This window comes from Chiloscyllium punctatum, chromosome 22 (assembly GCF_047496795.1).
Source record: "Chiloscyllium punctatum isolate Juve2018m chromosome 22, sChiPun1.3, whole genome shotgun sequence".
NCBI lineage: Eukaryota > Metazoa > Chordata > Chondrichthyes > Orectolobiformes > Hemiscylliidae > Chiloscyllium > Chiloscyllium punctatum.
This window is the reverse complement of record NC_092760.1, coordinates 88,594,313-88,617,275: the sequence shown is the minus strand read 5'-3', so window position 1 is coordinate 88,617,275 and position 22,963 is coordinate 88,594,313. Positions and strand designations below refer to the sequence as shown.

The window sequence follows — 22,963 nt, the reverse complement described above, 5'->3', positions numbered from 1 at the left end:
AAACACTGGTAGTTATAATCCAAGGATTCTTAGTTTGTGGAAAAGTCCCAGAGAACAGCTTTATTCCTGATGAAGGGCTTTTGCCCGAAACGTCGATTTCAAAGCTCCTTGGATGCTGCCTGAACTGCTGTGCTCTTCCAGCACCACTCATCCAGTGTTTGGTTTCCAGCATCTGCAGTCATTGTTTTTACCTGCCTTGCCCCTAGCCCAACCCCCCTCGCATTTACCTCTCCACCCCCCCCCCTTGGCCCACAAACCTCATTCCTGAAGAAGGGCTTATGCCTGAAACGTTGACTCTCCTGCTCCTCGGTTGCTGCCTGACCTGCTGTGCTTTTCCAGCACCTGCTAGTTGAGTGTTTACCTCTGAGGGAGATGTTGTGCATGTGCTGAGGCCCTGAGCAGCGCACTTTCACACACAGCCTCCCAGTGACAGCCACGTGCCTTCCAGCAGCGCGCGCAGGCGTAGCACAGCGCCGGCACCAGGGTCCATGCGCGTGCGCGGGAAGCAACACACCATTCGCTACCCCATTGGCTATTACTGTCTGAGACGTCATGACGTTTTCCCCGCCTCTTGCCCAGAGTCGACTAGGACTGCGCGTGCGCGGGAGCGCAGGGAGGTGACGCAAGTGGGTGGTGTTCTCTATATCTCAGTCATTTCATAATCTACATCGGTATCTGTACATTTCAGTGTATATCTATATATGTCAGTTTATATCTGCATATGTTCATGTACATCTACGTCTGTATATGTTAGTCCACATCCATATGTTAGCGTACGTCTCCAACTATATATGTCACTGCATATCTGTGTATATGTAAATGTATATATATATATATATCTGTAAATATCTGCTGTATTTGGGGCCTTACTTCCACTCCTATGACTTATATGTCTCATATACATTTCCATATGTGTCAGTATGTATGGATAAGTATGTCAGTAAATGTATACTGTGTGTGGCTGTAAGTATGTGTCTGTGTGTATAATTATGTGCATATATATCTACACATGACAATTTTGTATTTGGTGTGTATATGTATTTATATATGTGTGCACATCTCGGTCAGTATAGATATGTATACATCAAAGAACGTGTGCCCATGAGGGTTGTGGTACCTGCACCCAGGAGCTGAATTTGGTTGTGAGAGGAGGTTTGGTTGCAGATAGCTGTGTTCACCCTCAGCTGATTGGGAATGACCATCACGGCCTCAGTCTGCTGGATGGCCAAATACCTCAATATTTCAGAGAGGCCTCGGAGGGGGCCGTAGAGCAGGAATGGGGTTTCTGTGAAAGTGAGGATGAGGGTAGAGGGCAAATCCCAACTAGTGAAGCAAAATAAGGGCTATACCAACCATTGGGAGAGAGTTGGTGGGGAACGTACAAATATATCTGGTATATACTTGGTGAAAGGAATGGGAGTCATAGAGTCACAGAGATGTACAGAATGGAAATAGACCCTTCCATCAACAGGTCTATGCCAACCAGATATCCTAAACTAACCTAGTCTCATTTGTTGGTCCTTGGCACATATCTCTCTAAACCCTTCCTCTTCATATTCTCATCCAGATGCCTTTTAAATGCTGTATTTGTACCAGCCTCCACCACTTCCTCTGGCAGCTCATTCTATCCACACATCAGTTTCATACACCAGTTCTATCATCCAGGAATCAGTCTGGTAAACTTTTCTTGCACCCCCTCCATCGCCAGAACATCCTTCCTCAAATAAGGAGACCAAAACTGCAAATAGTACTCCTGGTGCAATCTCACCAGGACCCTGTAGGAAGATAGCCCTGCCCCAGTACTCAAATCTCTCGCTATGAAGGCTAACATATCATTTGCCTTCTTCACCACTTGCTGCACCTGCAATGATTACTTTCAGTGATTGGTGTACGAGGATGAAATAACAAAGGCCAGTATCCCATCACCAAATCACTCTTTATTTGCACATGCGTTGTATATGACACTGACCCAGCTAGCACAAAACCAGCTCCGAGAGTGAGCAGAACCCCTGACACTCCTGTTTGTTTTTTTTCTTTTTCTCCCCCTTTTTTAAATATATTTTTTCTTTTTCCCTCGCACCCATGTTGTGTGTGTACAAGTGTTGGACACAGTGAAGAACAAGTGTGTAAATCACACTCCTATTTGTATATGTCAGCCCAGACTCTGTGATTGAAGCAGGTCAACAGCCCCAATCAGGGAACTGATATTCTGTGAGATCCACTTGATTAGATTACCTACAATATGGAAACTGGCCTTTCGGCCCAGCAAGTCCACATGAACCCTCCGAAGAGTAACCCACCCATACCCATTTCCCTACCTTATATTTACCCCGACTAATACACCTAACACTATGGGCAATGGATTGTGGGAGGAAATCAGAGTACTCTGAGGAAACCTGCACAGACATGGGGAGAATGTGCAAACTCCACACAGACAGTCACGCAGGGCTGGAATCAAACACTGGTCCCTAGTGCTGTGAGACAGCAGTGCTAACCACTGAGCCACCATGCCGCCACTTGGCTGACCTCATTTCATAACAGACCCGCAGGTCACAATGCACAACCCCATTTTCCAATAAGCCACTTTCCTGTTTTTGCTCCCAAAGTGGATAACCCCACATCCAACCTATACTTACACTCTCACTCAACTTGTTCAAACCTCTCTGGGCAAAGTTTGTTTGTTTCCCATTAAATCCAAAACTTCCAACACTTTCCTACACGTACCTCTGCCCAAGGCCTGCGCATTAACTGTGTTACAGATGTGTAGAATTTTATAGGAGGAAGCCATTGATCTCACACTACTTTGAAAGAGTTATTGATTAGTCTAGTTTCTTGTCTTTTCCGATAGCCCTCTACATTTTGACTTTTTAATAAGTGATCGAGTACCCTTTTGAAAGTTGCTTTTAAATCTGTTTCTGCGACCTTTCTTTAACAATGCAGTCAGATCATCATAACCCTGGAATCTGGGTATCCTAGTGCATGAATTACAAAATGTTAATATGCAGGTTCAGCAAGTAATTAGGAAAACTAATAGAATGTTTTTTAGTGCAAAGGGGATTGAATACCATCAGACCATAAGATATAGAGCAAAATTATGCAATTCGGCCTATCAAGTCTGCTCCACCATTCAATCATGACTGTTCTCCTGCCTTCTCTCCATAACCCTTGATCCCTGTACCACCCTCCCCCCTGACCTATCACCTTCATCCCCACCCCCACTCACCTATTGTACTCTATGCTACTTTCTCCCCAACCCCACCCTCCTCTCATTTATCTCTTCACCCTTCCGGCACTCTGCCTGTATTCCTGATGAAGGGCTTTTGCCCAAAACGTTGATTTTACTGCTCCTCGGCTACTGTCTGAACTGCTGTGCTTTTCCAGTACCACTAATCCAGAATCTGGTTTCCAGCATCTGCAGTCATTGTTTTTACCTAATCAAAAACCTGTCTCTTTCTGTCTGAAATACACTCAATGACTTGGCCTCCACAGCCCTCTGTTGCAGTGAGTTCCACAGATTCACCCCCCAGCTGCAGAAATTCCTTGTCGTATCAGTTCTCATCTGGAAATAGGGGGATCGCTATTTTAAAGAAAGGGATTTTCAATTCAATACCAAAAATAAGGAGGAATTATGTCTCTTGGTGTTGCAAGTCCATGGAACTCTCTTCTGAAAAGGTGGTGGGAGCAGAGACTGCATTTTTTTAGGCAGAGGTCAATAGATTCTTGAAAAACAACAGTGTAGAAGGTAACTGGGGGTAAATAACCAATTGGGGTAAATGATGCAGCGTAGTCAGACCAGCCATGATCATATTGAACAATGGAGCTATGTCCCTCGCAACATATTCGCATATTGGCAAGACCAGAGTTGGGCAAGACTTGTTCCAATCTCATTCTTGCCAATTTTACTGTTATTGAGAAAGGCACATATAAGCAAAAACTTACTTTGATTTTCCCTCTTTTCCGATGTGATATTGAATTCCTCATTTTTAATTACACTTGCTTGTTTAGATTTTGAGCTGTGAATTTCATGATCCTTCAGTCTGATTAGTTAAGAGATACAAAGTTAGCAGTCTGTTCATTCAGATCCCAGATGCCCTTAAAAAACATTCCACTGTGTCCATCCCAAGCATTCTGCCTTGCAAAATATAATAGGAATTAAATATGCTGTCTAATGGTCACCATTCATTAACCAGTTACATTTACATAGAACAATACAGCGCAGAACAGGCCCTTCGGCCCTCGATGTTGCACCGACCCATGAACTATTCTCAGCTTGTCCCCCTACACTATCCCGTGTGCTTATTCAAAGATTGTTTAAATCTCCCTAATGTGGCTGAGTTAACTATATTGGCAGGTAGGGCATTCCACACCCTTACCACTCTCGTGAGTAAAGAACCTGCCTCTGACATCTGTCTTAAATCTATCACCCCTCAATTTGTAGTTATGCTCCCTCATACAAGCTAACATCATCTTTTTAGCAAAACGACTTTCACTGTCTACCCTATGTAATCCTCTGATCATGTATGTCTATATCAAATTCCCTCTTAGCCTTCTTCTTTCCAATGAGAACAGACCCAAGTCTCTCAGCCTTTCCTCATAAGACCTTTCCTCCAGACCAGCGATGAATTTTAACTTTTGGGGCCGTAAGTCATTTTTGAGTTCCTGCTGGTTATGAATTTATTAACCTCCTCGCTATTCTGATTTTTGTGTGGTTGCTCATTTGTTTACTGGGGGTGATTGAGTTTCTGAGTGTGTATCTTGCATCATGACTGTCTTCCTCTTTTCCTTTTTGTTAAACAGTCTCCATTTGTTCTTGTAGAAAGTGATGCTTGATGTAAGCATGTATTCAGATCAGTGTGAGGAAATGCAGGCCACAGCTCTGAAAGAGCTAACAGAAATCGGCGCTCCTCAAAGAAGCAACAGTGAAAACGTTAACTTGTGTAAGTAAAGTTTAATTTTGGACCTTAGCTGCAACTGATCTGTAAAATTAATTCCATTTATCCATATTGATTTCGCAACAAAGGTTTTGCCTTTATATTTGGTTGAAAACTTCTCCTGAATGTGCCCAGGTGTCCCATTTCCCCAGTGTTTTCTCATATACGCCATGATAAATGGTTTATTTTGCAATGGGCGGACCCCACTTGGAGCACTGTAAGCAGATCTGGGTACCACACCTTAGGGTGGAGATATTAGCAGTGGAGGGAGTTCAACACAGATTTACCTTTCCCCAGCCCCCAGCCCCACCCCCTTCCCTCTATTTATTTCCCAGCTCCCATCCCCCTCCCCAATCCTGATGAAGGGTCCTGACCTGAAATGTTGACTTTCCTGCTCGTGTGATGCTGTTTGACCTCCTGCGCCTTTACAGCTCCACTTTTTATCGACTAACTTCCAGCATCTGCAGTCCTCACTATTTGCAAGAATACAATCTAGACTTAAGGAGTTAGGTTACAAGGAAAGATTCCATAAATGAGGCCTACCCTCTCTAGAATTTAGAAGATTAAGGGGTGTTCTGAATGAAGACTTGAAGATATTAACAAGAGAAGACAGGGTCGATAAAGACAAACTATTTCCACTGGTTGGAGATTCTGGAGCTAGGTGGCAAAGTCTGAGAATTCGGGTTCGAGCGTTCAGGAGTGATGTTAGACTGCACTTCTGCACACAAACGGTGGGAGAGGTTTGGAACTGTCTTCTACAAGTGGCACTTAATACTGGAGAAATTGGTAATTTTAAATCTGAAATGGTACATTCTTTTGTTTAAGCAAAGGTATTAAGGGATATGGGCCAAAGGATATGCAGTTCGGCCATAGATCAGTCATGATCTCAATGAACGGTCAAACAGGCTTGAGAAACTGAATTGCTCCATTCCTAATGTGTTACTTCAAATATGAGATCAGTGTAGCCTGTAATTTTGTGACTGTGTAATATCTTTACCTTGTCTATCATGTAGAGACATAGAGATGTACAGCACGGAAACAGACAATAGACAATAGACAATAGACAATAGATAATAGATGCAGGAGTAGGCCATTCTGCCCTTCGAGCCTGCACCGCCATTCAATATGATCATGGCTGATCATTCCTAATTAGTATCCTGTTCCAGCCTTATCTCCATACCCCTTGACTCCACTATCTTTAAGAGCTCTATCCAATTCTTTCTTAAAAGAATCCAGAGACTGGGCCTCCACTGCCCTCTGGGGCAGAGCATTCCACACAGCCACCACTCTCTGTGTGAAGTAGTTTCTCCTCATCTCTGCCCTTTGGTCCAACCCGTCCATGCTGACCAGATATCCCAACCCAATCTAGTCCCACCTGCCAGCGCCCGACCCATATCCCTCCAAACCCTCCCTATTCATATACCCATCCAAATGCCTCTTAAATGTTGCAATTGTACCAGCTTCCACCACATCCTCTGGCAGCTCATTCCAGACACGTACCACCCTCTGCGTGAAAAAGTTGCCCCTTAGGTCTCTTTTATATCTTTCCCCTCTCACCCTAAACCTATGTTCTGGACTCCCCAATCCCAGGGAAAAGACTTTGTCTATTTATCCTATCCATGCCCCTCATAATTTTGTAAACCTCTATAAGGTCACTCCTCAGCCTCCGATGCTCCAGGGAAAACAGCCCCAGCCTCTTCAGCCTCTCCCTGTAGCTCAGATCCTCCAACCCTGGCAACATCCTTGTAAATCTTTTCTGAACCCTTTCAAGTTTCACAACATCTTTCTGATAGGAAGGAGACCAGAATTGCACGCAATATTCCAACAGTGGCCTAACCAATGTCCTGTACAGCCGCAACATGACCTCCCAACTCCTGTACTCAATACTCTGACCAATAAAGGAAAGCATACCAAACGCCGCCTTCACTATCCTATCTACTTGCGACTCCACTTTCAAGGAGCTATGAACCTGCACTCCAAGGTCTCTTTGTTCAGCAACACTCCCTGGGACCTTACCATTAAGTGCATAAATCCCGCTACAATTTGCTTTCCCAAAATGCAGCACCTCGCATTTATCTGAATTAAACTCCATCTGCCACTTCTCAGCCCATTGGTCCATCTGGTCATGATCCTGTTGTAATCTGAGGTAACCCTCTTCGCTGTCCACTACATCTCCAATTTTGGTGTCATCTGCAAACTTTCTAACTGTACCTATTATGCTCGCATCCAAATTATTTATGTAAATGACAAGAAGTAGAGGGCCCAGCACCGATTCTTGTGGCACTCCACTGGTCACAGACCTCCAATCTGAAAAACAACCCTCCACCACCACCCTCTGTCTTCTACCTTTGAGCCAGTTCTGTATCCAAATGGCTAGTTCTCCCTGTATTCCATGAGATCTAACCTTGCTAATCAGTCTCCCATGGAGAACCTTGTCGAATGCCTTACTGAAGTCCATGTAGATCACATCTACTGCACTGCCCTCATCAATCTTCTTTGTTACTTCAAAAAACTCGATCAAGTTTATGAGACATGATTTCCCACGCACAAAGCCATGTTGACTATCCCTAATCAGTCCTTACCTTTCCAAATACACATACATCCTGTCCCTCAGGATTCCCTCCAACAACTTGCCCACCACCGAGGTCAGATTCACCGCCTATAGTTCCCTGGCTTGTGTTTACTACCCTTCTTAAACAGGCACCACGTTTGCCAACCTCCAGTCTTCCGGCACCAAACCTGTCACTATCGATGATACAAATATCTCAGCAAGAGGCCCAGCAATCACTTCTCCAGCTTCCCACAGAGTTCTCAGGTACACCTGATCAGGTCCTGGGGATTTATCCACCTTTAACCATTTCAAGACATCCAGCACTTCTCCTCTGTAATCTGGACATTTTGCAAGATGTCACCATCTATTTCCCTACAGTCTATATCTTCCATATCCTTTTCCAGAGTAAATACTGATGCAAAATATTCATTTAGTATCTCCCCCATTTTCTGTGGCTCCACACAAAGGCTGTCTTGCTGATCTTTGAGGGGCCCAATTCCCTCCCTAGTTACCCTTTTATCCTTAATATATTTGTAAAAACCCTTTGGATTCTCCTTAATTCTATTTGCGAACGCTATCTCACGTCCCCATTTTGCCCTCCTGATTTCCTTCTTAAGTATATTCCTACTTCCTTTATAGTCTTCTAAGGATTCACTCGTTATCCTGTCTGTACCTGACATATGCTTCCTTCTTTTTCTTAACCAAACCCTCAAATTCTTTAGTCATCCAGCATTTCCTATACCTACCAGCCTTCCCTTTCACCCTGACAGTAATATACTTTCTCTGGATTCTTGTTATCTCATTTCTGAAGGCTTCCCATTTTCCAGTCATCCCTTTACCTGCGAACATCTGCCTCCAATCAGCTTTCAAAAGTTCTTGCCTAATACCATCAAAATTGGCCTTTCTCCAATTTAGAACTTCAACTTTTAGATCGGGTCTATCCTTTTCCATCACTATTTTAAAACGAATAGAATTATGATCGTTGGCCCCAAAGTGCTCCCCCACTGACACCTCAGTCACCTGCCCTGCCTTATTTCCCAAGAGTAGGTCAAGTTTTGCACCTTCTCTAGTAGGTACATCCACATACTGAATCAGAAAATTGTCTTGTACACACTTAAGAAATTCCTCTCCATCTAAACCCTTAACGCTATGGCTGTTCCAGTCGATGTTTGGAAAGTTAAAGTCCCCTACCATAACTACCCTATTATTCTTACAGATAGCTGAGATCTCCTTACAAGTTTGCTGTTCAATTTCCCTCTGACTATTAGGGGGTCTATAATACAATCCCAATACAATAAGGTGATCATCCCTTTCTTATTTCTCAGTTCCACCCAAATAACTTCCCTGGATGTATTTCCAGGAGTATCCTCCCTCAGCACAGCTGTAATGCTATCCTTTATCAAAAATGCCACTCCCCCTCCTCTTTTGCCTCCCTTTCTATCCTTCCTGTAGCATTTGTATCCTGGAACACTCAGCTGCCAGTCCTGCCCATCCCTGAGCCATGTTTCCGTAATTGCTATGACATCCCAGTCCAATGTTCCTGACCATGCCCTGAGTTCATCTGCCTTCCCTGTTAGGCCCCTTGCATTGAAATAAATGCAGTTTAATTTATTAGTCCTAGCTTGTCCCTGCCTGCCCTGACTGTTTGACTCATTTCTGTTCTCAGCTGTACCCCATTATTTATGTTTTTGGTGTGTGAACTGTGATTTATTTAAGCTGCAGTTTGTAGCAATTTTGCTGCACTGCATGTGAGTAAGTTTGCATCATTATCAAGTTCAAAGCGAAAGTCAGGCTGGAAAAACGACTGAAGTAACAAAGAGGATTCTGGATTAGTGGTGCTGGAAGAGCACAGCAGTTCAGGCAGCATCCGAGGAGCAGTAAAATCGACGTTTCAGGCAAAAGCCCTTCATCAGGAATACAGGGTGGAGAGATAAGTGAGATGAGGGTGGGGGTGGGGAGAAAGTAGCATAGAGTACAATAGGTGAGTGGGGATGGGGATGAAGGTGATAGTTCGGGGGCGGGGGGAGGGTGGAGAGGATAGGTGGAAAGGAAGATAGGCAGGTAGAACAAATCATGGGGACAGTGCGGAACTGGGGTGAGGTGGGGGGAAGGGGAAATGTGGAAACAGTTGAAGTCCACATTGATGCCCTGGGGTTGAAGTGTTCCAAGGAGGAAGATGAGGCGTTATTCCTCCAGGCGTCTGGTGGTGAGGGAGCGGCGGTGAAGGAGGCCTATGATCTCCATGTCCTTGGCAGAGTGGGAGGGAGAGTTGGAATGTTGGGCCACAGGGCGATGTGGTTGATTGGTGCGGGTGTCCTGGAGATGTCCCCTAAAGCGCTCTGCTAGGAGGCGTCCAGTCTCCCCAACGCCTCATCTTCCGCCCCAGAACACTTCAACCCCAGGGCATCAATGTGGACTTCAACAGTTTCCTCATTTCCCCTTCCCCCAGCTCACCCTAGTTCCAAACTTCCAGCTCAGCACTGTCCCCATGACTTGTCCTACCTGCCTATCTTCTTTTCCACCTATCCACTCCACCCTCCCCCTGCCCCCGAACCTTCACCTTCATCCCCACCCCCACTCACCTATTGTACTTTGTGCTACTTTCTCCCCACCCCCACCCTCTTCTCGCTTATCTCTCCACCCTTCAGACTCTCTGCCTGTATTCCTGATGAAGGGCTTTGGCCCGAAACGTCGATTTTACTGTTCCTCAGATGCTGCCTGAACTGCTGTGCTCTTCCAGCACCACTAATCCAGACTCTGGTTTCCAGCATCTGCAGTCATTGTATTTACCTAACAAAGAGGATTGATGAGCGCAGAGTGGTAGATGTGACCTCTATGACTTCAGTAAGGCGTTCAATGAGGTTCCCCATGGGAGACTGGTGAGCAAGGTTAGATCTCATGAAATACAGGGAGAACTAGCCATTTAGACGCAGAATTAGCTCAAAGGTAGAAGAAAGAGGGTGGTCGTGGAGAGTTATTTTTCAGCCTGGAGGTCTGTGACCAGTGGAGTGCCACAAGGATCGGTGCTGGGTCCTCTACTTTTCATCATTTAAATAAATGATTTGGATGTAAGCATAATAGGTACAGTTAGAAAGTTTGCAGATGACACCAAAATTGCAGGTGTAGTGGACAGCGAAGAGGGTTACCTCAGATTACAACGGCATCTTGATCAGATGGGCAAATGGGCTGAGAAGTGGCAGATGGAGTTTAATTTGGATCAATGTGAGGTGCTGCATTTTGGGAAAGCAACTCTTAGCAGGACTTATACACTTAATGGTAAGGTCCTAGGGAGTGTTGCTGAACAAAGAGACCTTGTCGTACGGGTTCATAGCTCCTTGAATGTGGAGTCACAGGTAGATAGGTTAGTGAAGAAGGCATTTGGTATGCTTTCCTTTATGGCTGGAGTATTAACTACAGGAGTTGGGAGGACATGTTGTGGCTGTACAGGACATTGGTTAGGCCACTGTTGGAATATTGTGTGCAGTTCTGGTCTCCTTCCTATCAGAAAGATGTTGTGAAACTTGAAAGGGTTCAGAAAAGATTTACAAGGATGTTGCCAGGGTTGGAGGATTTGAGCTATAGGGAGAGGCTGAACAGGCTGGGGCTGTTTTCCCTGGAGCATCAGAGGCTGAGGAGTGACCTTATAGAGGTTTACAAAATTATGACAGGCATGGATAGGATAAATAGACAAAGTCTTTTCCCTGGGGTTGGGGAGCCCAGAACTAGAGGGCATAGGATTAGGGTGAGAGGGGAAAGATATAAAAGAGACATAAGGGGCAACAGTTTCCTGCAGAGGATGGTGTGTGTATGGAATGAGCTGTCAGAGGAAGTGGTGGAGGCTGGTACAATTGCAACATTTCAAAGGCTTCTGGGTGGGTATGTGAATAGGGAGGGTTTGGAGGGATATGGGCCGGGTGTTGGCAGGTGGGACTAGATTGGGTTGGGATATCTGGTCAGCATGGACAAGTTGGACCGAAGGGTCTATTTCTGTGCTGTACATCTCTATGACTCTGACTCTAATAGTGATTATTTGATTTGGGGAGAGACATCCGTGTTAATGTTTCAGTTCTGAAGAAGGGTTACTGGACCCAAAACATTAACTCTGATTTCTCCTCACAGATACTGCTAGACCTGCTGAGTTTTTTCCAGCAGGTTTTGTTTTTGTTTCTGATTTCCAGCATCTGCAGTTCTTTGGGGTTTTTTGTTATGTAATTCCTAAGTGTTACCTATCTTGCTTTTCCTTTTAGTCTGTCTTCTAAGCTGCTCATTTCCAAACAAAATTTCTTCTGTTTACCACATAGCAGTGTGTATCTTCTGCTTGTTTGAATGGAGCTGTGCTTCAGCTTTGACGAGAGACTGGTTCACAATTTTTATCTGCGCAAGTTAAATGAACAGATTTTTGCCTTTACCTTTGTTACTGTTACAATTTGCACAGATGTTTGTTATTGGAGAGCATTCTCTGATGAGTTTGCTCGCTTCCTTCTCAAATGTTGCTCCTGAAGGTAAAGTTCTTTTTCTTTATCATAGTCTGTGAAGATTGTCAGGAATATTGTGTGGGTGGCTGTGTTGCCCATGGACCACCAGTGTTTGTCACTGACACACCCGTTGGGATTGATACACCTTCGAGAGCATTTTACAGCATTCCTCATGGACTTGCAGTGGGACCATCAGGGAATCAAGATGGAGGGCTAGGCGTGTGGTGTACTGCAAAGACCATACCTAAAGGTGTGGTATTTGGACCGTATGAAGGCCAGATTGCTGTTGAACAAGGTTCTATTGAAAAGCTGTATTCCCAGATGGTATGTTATTTTTAAAGCTCATTTTTAAAATTGAAATGTTTGTTATTGCTGAGTCTGAGATACGAAACAGTTTCTTCACTCAAAGATTGGGGATGAGAATTCCAAAGATTCACCAAAAAGCTGTGGAAGCGTCAGTACAAAAATCGATAAAGTTCTGGAGATGAATGGCATCAGGAGATATGGAGAGAGTGCAGGAAAGTGGCATTGTGCTGAATGTTCAGTCAGGATCAAATTCAATAGTGAAGCAGGCTTGAAGGACTCAATGGCTTTCTGCCTCTCTGCTAATTGCCCACCATTTTCACCACCAAATGTGATTCTTTGACTTGGTGAAATTGTGAGGTCTCTCCACAATGCTGGCTATTTTATTCCAATGCAGCTGGTATACAATGAACAGAAGACAGTGCAGGAAGCAATTAGGGGTTGCTTTTGAAGCTTAATCTTCTTTGCCTTGCATATAACGGTCATAAAGTTGAGCTGTTCGGTGAATTTTCAATAACCTATCGTGCTCATTCTAAAAATGTCCCAAGATTCGTTAGCTGATATGTTTGTTAAAGCAAGTAACTTCATTTATAAATACATCTGTATCAAACATATTTTCAATTCACAGATGCAGGAGAGGAATTTCTCCAAACCAGGAGCCTTTGATGAATCTAAATGCAACTGGATGAGGTGAGCTAACAATCAGTCCTTTTATTTCAACCATGCACAGTTCCTAATGATTTACTTCTCAGTTTAAAATGTTCTGTTTATTGACTGCAAATAACATGCACTTCCTCAAAAGTATGATTTCCTTTTTAGATATCTGGTTCTATCGGTCAGGGAATGTATTTCTGCGTCTTCACACACATTTCTTGCAGCTTACCAGTTAATGCATTATTTGATTAAGTTTTCCAAACAGCATCATCGAATCCCTGCAGAATGGAAGCAGGCCAATCTGCCCATCGAGTCCATACCAACTCTATGAAGAACACTCCACCCAAACCCACCCTATCCCTGTAACCCTGCATTTCCCCTGGCCAATCCACTTAACGAGCGTATCTTTGATCTGTGGGATGAAAACCAGAGCACCCAGAGGAAACCCATGCAGACACGGGGAGAATGTGCAAACTCCACACAGACAGTCACCCGAGGCTAGAATCAATCTCCGATTCCTGGCAGAAGCAGTGATGACCACTGAGCCACCGTACCGCCCATATATTAAATGAATATACCCCTGGTTGTTTTTCTCTCTTTCCTTCCTCTCCTACAGATGTTCATTTCTTATCTGTCGATCAGTACATCAGCCAAAAGACCATTGATTAAGATGTAAATCTTAAAAATAGTTTGTCTGGTAGCTACTTGGTCATGGAACACCGATTACAGTATAGGCCAAAAAAACTCTATTCCTTCTCATAGTGGTTGCATGCAACATTTCAGGAGTAACAAGGTAACAACCAGTCATATACTTGTACAGCTTTGTTTTCTCTAATCTAGAGGCACAGAACAATTGTAGCACCTCAACAGATAGACCTGGCGAGACCAAAAAACCTCATGGTTAATCCAAAACTTAATAGATTGACAGCTCATTCACTCATTAAAAAATTCCACAAATCTTTGAAAAAGCAATTAATGACAATCTTAATGTTTAATGAGTAAAAATTTATTTCTACTTTTGAATGGCAACAGTGGTGTCACACAGTTGAAGTTCATACTTTGTCGAACTTCCACACAGGACCCTCCCAGTCACCGCCCATTTTAATTCCCCTTCCCACTCCCTTTCTGACATGACCATCCTCGGCCTCCTTCATTGCCACAACGAACCACACAGCAAATTGGAGAAACAACACCTCATCTTCTGCCTGGGCAGCCTGCAGCCCGGAGGACTGAACATTGAGTTCTCCAATTTCAAATAGCCTCCCTTTCCAGGTCCTCACCCTCCCTTCTACTCCTCCCACCCACCAACCGGACCCATTCCTCCCATTGACCAACCAGGTCGTACCCTTTACCCTTTTCACCTAACCCCACTTCACCACCCTGCACTCACCACCCCCCTTTATCTGCAGCTCCCCCTACACCCACCCCCAGCCCTGATGAAGGGTTACAACCTGAAACTTCAACTTCTCCACCTCCTGATGCTGCCTGGCTTGCTGTGTTCTTCCAGCCTCCCGCCTGTCTACTTTGAGCTTGCACACTCAGTAGTTTGAAAAGACAGTTGTTACGAGGAAGGTGGGTGAAGCCTCGTGCCAAAGGAAGCTTTTAACTTGATTCCTGTGGGCCTGTTGAGGTCAAGGCATTGTGTCAGCTGCAGTTTGTGATTCTTCAGTGGTAATATTTTGATCCTAACCAGGCCAGTGTGTATGCTGTTCTTGGATCTCATCATACTTGATATACGTTTTTCAGGTGCTGTTGTAGCTCCAGTGACAAAAACTATTTTTGCACCATGAAATCACTGTTGTTTTCCTGGTGTTCCACACTTGATTGTTCTCTTATTTTCCTGCTGCAAAGGAATACTCAAGATCTTAAGACCTTCATTCCAAAATTATCGGTCTCATTATTTGTTTATTGAGTAAACATCATTAAAAAGAGTATGGCACTAGTGCAAAAATAGAAAATAGAACATGTAGAATGTTGTTCTGATGACTCGAGGAAAGATTAACTGGTGACTTGTGTGTAATGAGAAAATTCTGTACTTGATGATGCAGGTTTGTGAATCTTGCTAAGACCCCAGGAGAGACAAATCTGATCCTTTCCCAATTTAGTGGAAAGCTCTATTACAAAGTGTGTCGCTCAATTGAACCCGCACATGAACTGTTCATCTGGCACGGGGATGAAGAAGTAAACAGACCTTGGCATAAAAGCACACCAGCTGGAGGGAAAACCAGCAATATTTCTGCATACAACAACGTTGAGTCGCCCCAGGCATGTTCAGTGCAACAGAAACAAAGAATAAAAACTGAAGAAGAGCCAGACCCAGGTGAGTGGAAAATGATGCTTTTGTCTCCTCTCCTGTTCAGAATTTTCTCAATTTCAAAAGTACATTCTCTGACCTTTGAGCACTTCAATGCAGTGAATTGCCTGCTCAAATTGTCTCACTTTGTGACCTCAAAACTTTTCAATTGTTTATAACCTCTCTTAATTTAAGCTTACTCCGTAACGTGAAATCCCAAACCCTGTATCTCTCTCCTTGTCAACCTCCATTGCCCCATGAGTACTTATATATTCCCCTAGTGCTCAGAACATGCAATAGTCTTACGTGTGCAACACTTTGTAAGGCACAAATACCTGCTCTTTATATTTACTGCCAGCACTTGACAATTGAAATTCAGTACCTTAGTTGCCCTTACTAGAATTAAAAACCCATAGACTTAATATGTTGGATCTCTTCTGATCTGCATAGTGGTCTGCTTATCACATATTCTTTTGGCTCTTTGATGTTATACTAATTAGTCTATACTAATCTAAATTAAATTACATTTCTGACTACATTGCAGCTAATTTCTTTAAAAGTCAAAATTCTTGTCAATCTGGGTGCATTGGTCCTCATTAACTCCCCTTTGTTGATATAATGGCAGTTAGAGAGAATAAATTGAACATATCCAGAAAATACTCAATGAGAAAATTAGGAAAAAGTTAGTAGCATTATACATAGAATTCATAGATGGAGATGGATCGTTTGCCATGGTTCATGAGACACTGGCACCAGCTTTGGGGAAAGAAGGAACTAAACTGTTGTGGCAGCAGAGGCTAGGTCAGTAAGCACGCTCAAGGCTGAGATAGGCAGATTTTAAATGTGTAAGGAAATTGAGGGCCATGGGAAAAGGCAGGAAAGTGGAGTTGAGGATTGTCAGATTAGCCATGATCTCACTAGCAGAGTAGATTCGATGGGTTGAATGGCCTACTTTCACTTTCCTTTTTATGGTCTTTGTTTTTTGTATTACGGTTCTATTTTTATTTGCTAATGTTTAAATTTCTCCGCTTCACCAAACCATTTTGTCCTGCCCCAGCTGAAGAGGAGCCGTGCTACAGGAATGCTGCAGAAATTCAATCACACTATAACTCTGATCAGATGAAGACACCCCTGCGAGGTAGGAGACCTGCCCATCGTTTTAAATAGTTTTTATGAGTGACAGTTTAAGAAACAGAGTAAATCTCCACAGTTTTCAATTCTGAAACATATAACAACCTGAACTCTGATTCAGAACATCTTGAAATGGCAACAAACTGGTGAAAATGACAGTAATGGTGACCTGAAAACTGTATGTGGATATTATTCAGGGGTTATTTTATTTTTGTTTGCCAAAGAATATTTCAGTTGTGCAATTTCACTAATAGATATAAAGCATGTGGATATGTTTTCTTTGAAGATGTTAAAGTCAGGTGACCATGTGTTGCTTCAGCAGAGGTGAATGTCCATGTGGGTGTAATGTTTCTGATGAAGGTATTTCACCACTGTACTCGAGCGTGCAGGTGCTGGTACAGGAAGAAGAAACATTTATCTGCAATATGTTAGATGTAAAATATTCTGAATTCATGACCTCTCAAGACCAATTCAGTTACAATGGACCCCTCAATCACAATCAACTCTTTGAAACTGAGCTTTATTCTCAGAGCTTATGTCCTGATGATCGTCTTTTTCTTGGTTCAATAATATATGACCACTGTTATAACATTAGCTTTTCTTTTGCTTGGAAGAACGAACACGCTAAAACTGCTAATATTTCAATGAATCTTGCAAAGATTAACATTATTCCAAATCTTAGTTTTATAAATAATAGTGGGTCACAAATTTTGTTGTCCACAGACAGCTCGGGCAAGGAAAAGACCAAACATTCCCCTGCCAGTACTGTCCCACCCCACTGGGCACCTGCCAGTCTTGCCCCACCCCCATCAGGGCACCTGCCAGTACTGTCCCACCCCACTGGGCACCTGCCAGTCTTGCCCCACCCCCATCAGGGCACCTGCCAGTCCTGTCCCACCCTCACTGGGCACCTGCCAGTCCTGTCCCACCCTCACTGGGCACCTGACAGACCCGGCCCACACCCACTGGGCACCTGACAGACCCGGCCCACACCCACTGGGCACCTGCCTTTCAGAGCATGGTGTTATATTTGATGAGTTATTAATGAGATGAGTGAATCCAGATTGGACAATTTCGGTCTTGTGTTGAGCTCCACATTCATCTGATAGTTCCTCTTTCTTTTCAACTCCACAAGGTTTGAAAATTCAATCTCACATTTGTACGTTGTACCAGTAACACAGGTTCTGCTCGTAAGTGTACATTTTTGTTGCTCATATGTACGATTGTTAGTGCAACACAGGATCTAGTCTGTTGTGTGACATTTGGTGACTGATTGAGATACACATCTAGCCCATTGTCGTGTATGGCTTCGACTCTAACACTGTTCGTCAGTGACTAGTATGTTTCATCAAATTCAAAGGAGCCTCACAGCCCATCAGAGATTTCCTAACATTCTATGAAACCCATCCGTGGATCTTTGAACTTTTCTCTTTTTTATTATAAAACAGATTCAGTTACTGATGTTCAACCAAAAACTGAACTTTCCGATCCTCAAAATGTTTGGCTTGAGAATGATTGTCGAGTTGACGAAGGAGACACTTTACCTGGGGATGGTTTGGTCACTGGTTTACAACAGTTAGACAGTAATCTCTCCCAAGATGAACCATGCACCTTTGAGCACCTGTTGAACTTGGAGAGCACCAAAGCACAAATTAGACTCGGTGATAAGAATAGAAGGACGTTGAATCCCAGCTCACCGATCTGTAACAAAGAGAAGCGTTTTAGCTGTGATTATTGTGAAAGGAGATTTATTCGTAAAGAGCATTTAACGATGCACCTCCGCACACACACGGGTGAGAAGCCCTTTGCATGCGAGGAGTGTGGAAGGGCGTTTGCGGAGAAATGGAACCTCAAAGAACATCGCCGAACCCACACCGGCGTACGCCCTTACCCCTGCCGCTTTTGTGGCAAAGCATTTTACCGCAGCTCCCATCTGAAGGTGCACCTCCGTCGTCACACTGGAGAGAAACCCTATAAATGTGACAAATGCCATCAGACGTTTGTAGATTCATCATCTCTTCAGAAGCACAGGCGGTTCCCTTCAGGTAAGGTGTTGCATTTAGAGCATTGTTTCAAATGAGGAAGTATTTCACTCGGCAGAAGCGAAGGGACACCTTGTGTGATTACTAACACTTCTGTGGAAGTCTTTTTTTTTAGTTTTGCACTTCAATACTAATTCGGTAGTATTTAACCTGGATTCAAGCATTGATTATTTAATGATTAATTATGTTATGAAAAGACTTCTCACATGCAATTGAACTTATTGCAGGCACTTTATCATCATTTCTTGCGAGGTCTAAGACCCACTAACGTCTAAGACTAATTGTAATCCTTTATTTCTCAGAAAGCCAAGAAACTTGTATAATTTTGAATGAAGGCTCAACATGGTTGCAAAAAAACCTCAACTTCCGTCCCTGTCAATAACTTTACAAACAGTGTGTTCATGTTTTATAAAATTATATGTCACAACTCAATCATTACCATCAAGCCAGGGGATCAACCCTGGTTCAATGGAGAGTGCAGGAGGGCATGCCAGGAGCAGCACCAGGCATACCTGAAGGATGAGGTGTCAAACTATCAGACAGGACTACTTGCATGCCAAACAGCTGATGCAGCAAGTGATAGACAGAGCGAAGTGATCCCACAACCAATGGATCAGATCTAAGCTCTGCAGTTCTGCCACATCCAGTCATGAATGGTAGTGGACAATTAAACATAGGAGGAAGAGACTCCACAATTTTCCCCATTCTCAATGATGGGAGAGCCCAGCATATCAGTGCAAAAGATAAGATTGAAGTATTCGCAGCAATCTTCAGGCAGAAGGGTCAAATGGATGATCCATTTTGGCTGCCTCCAGTGATCTACAGCATCACAGCAGCTTTCAGCCAAATTGATTCACTCCACGTGAGATCAAGAAACAGTTGGAGCCACTGGATGCTGCAAAGTATTGGCCCCTCGCAACATTCCAACAATAATACTGAAGATTTGAGCTCCAGAACTTACTGCTCCCCTTTAAAATGTTGTTCCAGTACAGTCACAACAGTGGCGTCTACCCAATAATATGGAAAATTGCTCAAATATGTCCTGTAAACAAAAAGCAGTACAAAGCTAACCCAGCCAGTTACTGCCCCATTAGTCTACTCTTGAGCATCAGTAAAGTGATGGAAGGGGTCATCAACAGTGCTATCAAGCAGCAACTGCTCAGCAATAATCTGCTCAGTGATGCTCAGTTTGTGTTTCAACAGGGCCACTCAGCTCCTGGTCTTGGTTTGAACATGGACAAAAAAGCTGAATTCCAGAGGGGAGGGGAGAGTGACAGCCCTTGACATCAAAGCTGTACTTTACAGAGTGTGGCATCAAGGAGCCTTAGCAAAACTGAAATCAATGAGTATCAGGAGGCAAACTCTCCAGTGGTTAGAGTCTTCCTGGCACATAAGAGGATGGTTGTTGTTGTTGGTCAGTTATCTCAGTTCCAAGATATCCCTGCAGGAATTCCTCAGAATAGTGTCCTCAGGCCAACCATCTTCAGCCGCTTCATCAATATCCATTCCCTCGATCATAAGGTCAGAAGTGGAGATGTTTGCTGATGATTGTATAATGTTCAGCAGCACTCAAGACTCCTCAGAAACTGAGGCACTCCATGTTCAAATACAAGAAGATCTGGACATTATCCAGCCTTGGGCTGACAAGTGGCAAGTAACATTCGCGCCACACAAATGCCAGGCAATGACCATCTCTAATAAGAGACAATATAACTATCAGTCCTTGACATTCATTAGTGTAAACATCACTGCTGGACACCCTGGTCCATACATTCTCCACACCCCCTCTGGTGAAGCAGTGATTTGCCTGTACTTCATCCCATCTAGTCTGCTGCATTTGCTGTTCACAATGTGGTCTCCTCTACGTTAGGAGAGAAAAGACGGACTGGGTGACTAGTTTGAAAAACACCTGCATTCTGTCTGTAAAACTGACCAGATCTTCCAGTTGCCTGCCACTTCACTACCCCACCATGTTCCCACGCTAACATCTGTGTCCTGGGCTTGCTGCAGTGTTCCAGTGAAGCTCAGTGCAAACTATTAAGAACAGCATCTCGTTTTCCACTTGGGGTCCTTGCACCCTCTCAGACGCAACACTGAGTTTGATAATCTTAGAGCTTGATACCACCCTTCCATGTCTTTTTACCCATCCCATTGTGTCATGGGCTGCTTTTAGCACAGCTAACCCATTTTCACCCACTCTCACATCACATTACATGCTTTGTTTTCAGCACAGGCCACCCATTGTCGACTCCCCTTAGCTCTCAGTATCACTTATTCATCTCCTCTTCTGACCTGGCTAGCCATCCATAATACTGATGTTTACCTAAGCCTTCCATATCTTTCTCTCTCACTGTCTGGGCTTTGTCTTCAAATATCCTCCTCTCACCACCAAACTCCATTTTGACTTCATCATAAATACCACTTTCTCCCAGCTGCTATCAGAGTCACTGATCAAAGTTAACCGAACCCGAAATGTTAATTTTGCTTTCTCTCCACAGATGCTACCAGACCTGCTGAGTTTCTCCAGCGATTTCAGTTTTTGTCTCTGATTTACAGCAGCCGCATATCTTTGTTTTTATTTAATCAACTAAGCGTTACTGAGTAAGCAATTAGTTGCTCAAAATCACAGAAAATATATTGCCCCCTTAATGACTGAAAATCCCATGCCTCAGTCATGCTTATCTGCCCATTTTCTGGGATACTGCAGTCCTTACAGGAGCCAGTTCAATATCAGCCCAGGTATCACAGGGTGTGGTTCAGTCATTTGACCAAACCATAACATTGAGTGACTGTCAAAGGGCCTTCTCTCACTTTCCAAAGCAGTCCTGAACTGTGACCTGTAACAATTCCTTCAACATGAATCTTCGGAATTCCAGGGAATACAACTCTTCAACCACAAAGTCTGTTTCTTCCGCATTCTGCTTGGTTGTCCACAGAAAAGCAGTGAACTTTCTGATCTGACCAATGACTTGCAGTCTTTGAGATCTCCCACCATCCTAGCTCTCCTTTCTTCCCCATGCCCAATCTCCCTTTGCCCCTTTCACTCTACCTTCTTTTCCCATGGCGTGTCTGTTCCCCAATTTCCCCTAGTCTCTTTCTCTCTCTCTTTCTCTCTCCCTCTCTCTCTCTCTCTCTCTCTCTCTCCACTCTCTCTCTCTCTCCACTCTCTATCCCTTTCTCTCTTCTCTCTTTCCCTCTCTCTCTTCTCTCTCATTCTCCTCCCCACCCCCTTCACCAGCCCCCCATTTCCCAACTCTTCTGTCTCTCTTGCTGAATTCCAAAAACCCGCCTCCCAGTTTCCCCATCTCATTCTGTGTCTCATCTCTCTCTCTCTCTTGCCTCCCCCCTCTCTCTTTTTTTCTTTCTCTTTCTCCCTCCCGCTTCCCTTTTCATTCCCCTTTCCTACTCCCACCCCTTCTGTCTTATCTCTTGAATCTCTCTCCTCTCACTCTCACTCTCTCTGAGCCTTTTTCACTTCCTGCCCAAATGACAGTTCTGAAGCAGAAACTCTGTGCATGGTTAGTCCAGCTGCTCCTGCAGGTACTGCTCTCTTGGAGAGTGTTACCCAAGGCCCCTTCTCCCTGTGGTTACCAGGCAGCTCAGGCAGGAGAATTCGTAACAGATCCCAGACTCTGCTCCCTGCTCTGTTATACCTGGAATTAAAGAGACATTCCTAAAACAATAACATCTTATTAAACCTACATTCATAACATTTGTGTCACTGCTCGCTGGCCTATTAATCTCCAGGAACTGATTTTAGGAAAACGTTGTTCATAATCTTGCTTCTTGTATGGCCATCTGAGCCATTGCAGCTCAGAGGGAAACATACAATTGCAGTGTTGTTAACTCTTACTCAGTCAATGTTTGATGTATGGTGTGTCGTTGTGAATGTGATGCACCAGTCATTCAGCTTTTGTGTTTTTCAGTGTGCTGTAAACTTGAGAATGCAATATTCGTGCGTATAGAGGGGGTGGAAGCAATGGAACGACACATGCAAGACCGTTGTGATGAAGCTAGCATTGAAAACAGGCAATTCAACTCATCAGGAAATAAAGGTAATGGTCTTATGGTAAATATGAATGATTTGACAGCTGAACAGTGATTCCATGCTTTGCTAAACCTTTATGTGAATGGATTTAAGGAATGATCTCACTGACAACCTTATAAATTCAGTATGCCCTGAGGTACCCACTTTTCCCTTCTCCCGTGAACCTATGGTTCAGTTCTGTACATGTGGACGTTTGCCTTGACAGGGCAACCAAGTGACTTATTTTCTTATTACATCACCCTACACAGCCTATTGCTGAGCAAAATCTCAAATTTATCTGACGTTGACAATTTCAGTCGAGTGCAGTGAATAGCAATTAGCAATGATCCTTTCTTCATCTCTTCTTAGGAGACTAGATTAGATTTCCTACAGTGTGGAAACAAGCCCTTTGGCCCAACCAGTCCACACTGACCCTCTGAAAACTAACCCACCCAGACCCACTTCCCTCTGACTACTGCACCTAACACTACGGGCAATTTAGCATGGCCAATTCACCTGACCTCCACATCTTTGTGACTGTGGGAGGAAATTGGAG

The 22,963-nt window shown here is 43.9% G+C and overlaps 1 protein-coding gene across 1 annotated transcript in view; it reads left to right on the top strand.

Moving 5' to 3' along the window:
* The first annotated feature begins 488 nt into the window (after positions 1-488).
* Positions 489-22,963, top strand: part of LOC140493391 (uncharacterized) — a 57,049-nt gene continuing 34,574 nt past the window's right edge. Inside the window, exons 1-8 of the mRNA XM_072591784.1 lie at positions 489-626; positions 4,817-4,937; positions 12,010-12,281; positions 12,889-12,950; positions 14,963-15,234; positions 16,265-16,345; positions 17,787-18,383; positions 22,307-22,435. Of these exons, the coding sequence (XP_072447885.1) occupies positions 489-626; positions 4,817-4,937; positions 12,010-12,281; positions 12,889-12,950; positions 14,963-15,234; positions 16,265-16,345; positions 17,787-18,383; positions 22,307-22,435 (1,672 nt within the window). The remainder of the gene's footprint in view (positions 627-4,816; positions 4,938-12,009; positions 12,282-12,888; positions 12,951-14,962; positions 15,235-16,264; positions 16,346-17,786; positions 18,384-22,306; positions 22,436-22,963) is intronic.